This window comes from Triticum urartu, unplaced genomic scaffold, assembly GCF_003073215.2.
Source record: "Triticum urartu cultivar G1812 unplaced genomic scaffold, Tu2.1 TuUngrouped_contig_4603, whole genome shotgun sequence".
Lineage (NCBI taxonomy): Eukaryota > Viridiplantae > Streptophyta > Magnoliopsida > Poales > Poaceae > Triticum > Triticum urartu.
Window position 1 is genome coordinate 1 of NW_024115205.1, and position 1,102 is coordinate 1,102.

Below are 1,102 nucleotides of genomic sequence, written 5' to 3' on the forward strand. Positions count from 1 at the left end.
AAGCCGACCGCCCGCAAGCCCACCGGTCGCAAGGCGCCCCGCAAGCAGCTCGCCACCAAGGTCCGTCTCCTCTCCCTTCTGCCTCCCCTGTTTCGATCTGTACATCCTTGTTGATTTGAATGAATTTGCGTGGCCGGCTTTGACTGACGCTCGGATTTGAATCGTTGTGTGTTTTCAGGCGGCGAGGAAGTCGGCGCCGACCACCGGCGGAGTGAAGAAGCCCCACCGCTACAGGCCCGGGACCGTCGCCCTCCGGGAGATCCGCAAGTACCAGAAGAGCACGGAGCTGCTGATCCGCAAGCTGCCGTTGCAGCGCCTGGTCCGCGAGATCGCGCAGGACTTCAAGACCGACCTCCGCTTCCAGTCCCACGCCGTGCTGGCCCTCCAGGAGGCGGCCGAGGCGTACCTCGTCGGGCTGTTCGAGGACACCAACCTGTGCGCCATCCACGCCAAGCGCGTCACCATCATGCCCAAGGACATCCAGCTCGCCCGCCGCATCCGTGGGGAGAGGGCCTAAGCCGTCCTCCCCGTCAACGCCGTTAGTGGATCGGAAGTGGAATGTGTTGCTTCCGGTTGTTGTTTGTTCCTAATTGCCGTGCTAGGTCTATCTTCTTTTGTGTAGAAGAAATATGGTTGTTGGAGTAAGACGAACTTGATATGTGATGATGTTCCTTCTGGTTTGTGATGAAGCAAACGTATGTTTATGATGAAGACCTCAGAACCATTGTTGTTGGCAGCATCACTGCTGTCGTCGTGTGTGATCATGCATGTTCATAGCACATATTAAGATAATCCCTCAAAAATTCAGATCAAAATTCGAAACATACATCAAGAAGCAAAAAAGAGAAATCTGTTATGGATAGTTGCAAATGGTTCTCTATACTATTCACATATGAGTTTCTCTTTTTTCCTTCTTGGTGTATGTTTTGAATTTTGATCTGAATTTTTTAGGGATTATCTTAATATGTGTTATGAACATGCATGATTTTTTTCAGATTTTTTTACAATGTTTAAATATGAATTTGGGCCGCAAGTCACATGATGACATGTAAAGGTGCATGTCACCTGATCCCTGCTCCCTGCATGTCACCGTGACTTGCGG

General features: G+C 50.7%; 1 protein-coding gene across 1 annotated transcript; it reads left to right on the plus strand.

Annotated features, from left to right (window-relative positions):
* Positions 1-33: 33 nt before the first annotated feature.
* Positions 34-711, plus strand: LOC125528057 (histone H3.3-like; the record flags this gene model as incomplete). Its single annotated transcript, XM_048692572.1, is given in 2 exon segments — positions 34-60; positions 179-711. Coding segments are annotated over 2 exon segments (366 nt in total), but the record flags the coding sequence as incomplete, so codon positions are not given.
* Positions 712-1,102: the final 391 nt, after the last annotated feature.